This window comes from Sapajus apella, unplaced genomic scaffold (assembly GCF_009761245.1).
Source record: "Sapajus apella isolate SASKATOON/1434 unplaced genomic scaffold, GSC_monkey_1.0 scaffold20, whole genome shotgun sequence".
In the NCBI taxonomy this organism is placed as follows: Eukaryota; Metazoa; Chordata; class Mammalia; order Primates; family Cebidae; genus Sapajus; species Sapajus apella.
The window spans coordinates 520,975-523,624 of NW_022436960.1; the positions used below are offsets into that span (position 1 = coordinate 520,975).

A 2,650-nucleotide genomic window follows, 5' to 3' on the forward strand; every position below is an offset into this window, starting at 1 on the left:
GTGTGTGTGTGTGTGTGTGTGTGTGTGTGTGTCAGAGTCTAGCTCTGTCGCCCAGGCTGGAGTGCAGTGGTGCTATCTCGGCTCACTGCAACCTCCACCTCCTGGGTTCAAGAGATTGTCCTGCCTCAGCCTCCCAAGTAGCTAGGATTATAGGCACCCACCACCACGCACAGCTAATTTTTGTATTTTTAGCAGAGATGGGGTTTCAGATGTTGGCCAGGCTGGTCTTTAACTCGTGACCTCAAGTGATCCACCTGCCTCAGCCACCCAAACTGCTGGAATTACAGGCATGAGCCACCATACCTGGCCCCTTGGTTACTTCTTCAAGTGAACTTTTTGATTCTTGTTCAGCTTTAGGGGGAAAGCCTGGTGGTTTTTTTAATTGGGTTCGTGTTGGATATATCAGTTACTTAAGGAGAATTGACATCCTGAAGACATTGAGTCTTTCTGTCTGAAAATATTACGTAGACTTTAGTTTTTCACCCTGAGTATTTGTTTCTTCTTACAGGGCTCAAACTTCCAGATTTTCAGGATTCCATTTTTGAGTATTTCAACACCGCTCCTCTTGCACATGACCTAACATTTAGAGTAAGTCATTGTTTTTTTTAAGTGACAGATGAGTTTATAATAAGTTAGAAATAGTGTAATGTGATTTCACTACTCATGGGGCCACAAACACAACAGTAAATATACATTCAGTGTTTATCTCAGAGTTGTACTAACTGTGTAATTGACCCACATGTAAGCCACCCACATTCAGTGCATAAGGTGGGAGGCATTCAAGGTATTTGAGTTGTTCCCAGAAAAGCTTTCTCAACTCAAATTAAGTAGAAATTAGATTAAGAAACTGCTCAGCATCTTCAGGGAGAAATCTACACTGGCCTCAGCTGTGTAGTAGGAGTATTTCAAGTAAATATTTTAATATAAATTCTCACACTGGGCTGGGTGTGGTGGCTCATGCCTGTAATCCCAGCACTTTGGGAGGCCAAAGTGGGAGGGTCACTTGAGCCCAGGAGTTCAAGACTAGCCTGGGCAAGACCCTGATCTCTTTAAAAAAAAATTTTTTTTTTAAATTCCCACACTAGAGTGAATAAAAATACATTAGTTGTGTTACCATCTGTGTAGCTATAGAGTTTGAAATCAGAGATTGATGGGAAAGGTGGTTGATGGAAACAGCCTGACACCAGGTGCCTCGCTGAGACCCCGGCAAGGAAGCCAACCCCCTCAGGCAGCCAGAGCCACTGGCCATCTACTTGGGAAGCAGCTGTCGAGCGAGGAGCAGACCCTGCTGCCTCCCTCATGGGCTGCAGGTTCTTGGTGGCATTCCACGGAGGCAAGGCAACCTTTCCTCCTCTCCTGAACCTGTGGGGATGCACCCTTGGCAGCAGCATGCGAAGCTCCCTAGAGCGGGAGAGCAGATGTCACTAATGTAACTCCTGATAGGGTGTGGGGTGGGGAGGTGGTTCCCGACTTTGATTTAGAAAACTCCAACCCTGCAGGCAAGTGTGAAGAATGGGCTGCAGGTGTACATGTCCCTCCCCTGGGGTTTTGCTGCATTTGCTTTCTTTCTTTCAACATAGAGACTCTTTTCCTCGGAAGTATTTGAAAGTGACTTGCAGGCATCAGTGACCCCAGCATACTTCAGTTATTTCCTAAGATAGGGGTGTTCTCCCACATAACCACAGTCACTGTCATCAGGCATTCTGCACTGGTGCCGTGGGACGGCCCATATCCAGATGTCCCTTGTCCTGGGAATGTCCTTTCCTGCTGGCTTTTCCTCCTAGTTCTGGATCCACCTGGTGATCATGAATCGCATTTGGTCTTTTTTTTTTTTTTCCTTTAATCTGGAACAATTCCCCCATCTGTCCCCTCTTTTATGACAGTGATATTTTAGTGGTACCCAGGCCAGTTGTCCTCCAGAATGTCCACTCTGGGTTTGCCTGATGTTTCGTCTTGATCAGATGTAGTTGAACCTTTTGGCACAGACTCTCTGCAGGAGTAGCTGTGCCCTTCTCTTGCACAGAGGCCAGCCTGCCCAGGGAGGGTGATGCTGAGTCTGATCTTTGGGTTGAGGTGGGGTTGGCTAGGGTTGCTGCCTGTGTGAGTAGGGGGCAGTCAGCAGGTGCCCATGTGGGCGTCTGTCCGTAGCAGCCTCCCCTGGGGTGGGCTCTTAGCATCCTGGCCTGGGTCAGTCATTACAATACCCAAGCAGGCTTGCATTGCTCACAGCAATTCTGGACACACCTGTTCACCTTTACCTGTCAAAATGTTTGTTTGTTTTATCAAATTGGCAATGCTTGTCTTTTCCCTGAAATCCTCAGTTTTGAAGAAGCAAATCTATTTAACCGGTAAGTGCCCGCCGGGTCTTTGATAAGCCTGTTTCTACACCAGTCATTGCCTCTCCCCGTTGCTGCGGGGAGGCATGAGGGATCCAGAGAACCAGAGACAGTGCTTGTTTGCCGAGTGGAGGCGGCCAGGAAAGCAGCAGCTTTCTGTAACATTAACAGAGTGGAGAGCCCAGGAGAAAGTGAGTTTACAGCCAGTATTGTCGGTGAGTGAGTCACAGCTGTGGACAGCGGGCAGCAGAGATGGAGACAGAGGTGACATCTCTCTGCCTCATTCTCTACAGCCAGCACACCTGCCCTTGCTA

At 47.9% G+C, this 2,650-nt stretch overlaps 1 protein-coding gene across 6 annotated transcripts in view; it reads left to right on the forward strand.

The window, feature by feature from the left end:
- Positions 1-2,650, forward strand: part of CDC42BPB (CDC42 binding protein kinase beta) — a 111,724-nt gene that overhangs the window by 85,809 nt on the left and 23,265 nt on the right. For all 6 annotated transcript variants that reach the window (XM_032287301.1, XM_032287306.1, XM_032287304.1 and 3 more), the window contains exon 21: positions 509-588. In XM_032287301.1, the coding sequence (XP_032143192.1) occupies positions 509-588 (80 nt within the window). The remainder of the gene's footprint in view (positions 1-508; positions 589-2,650) is intronic.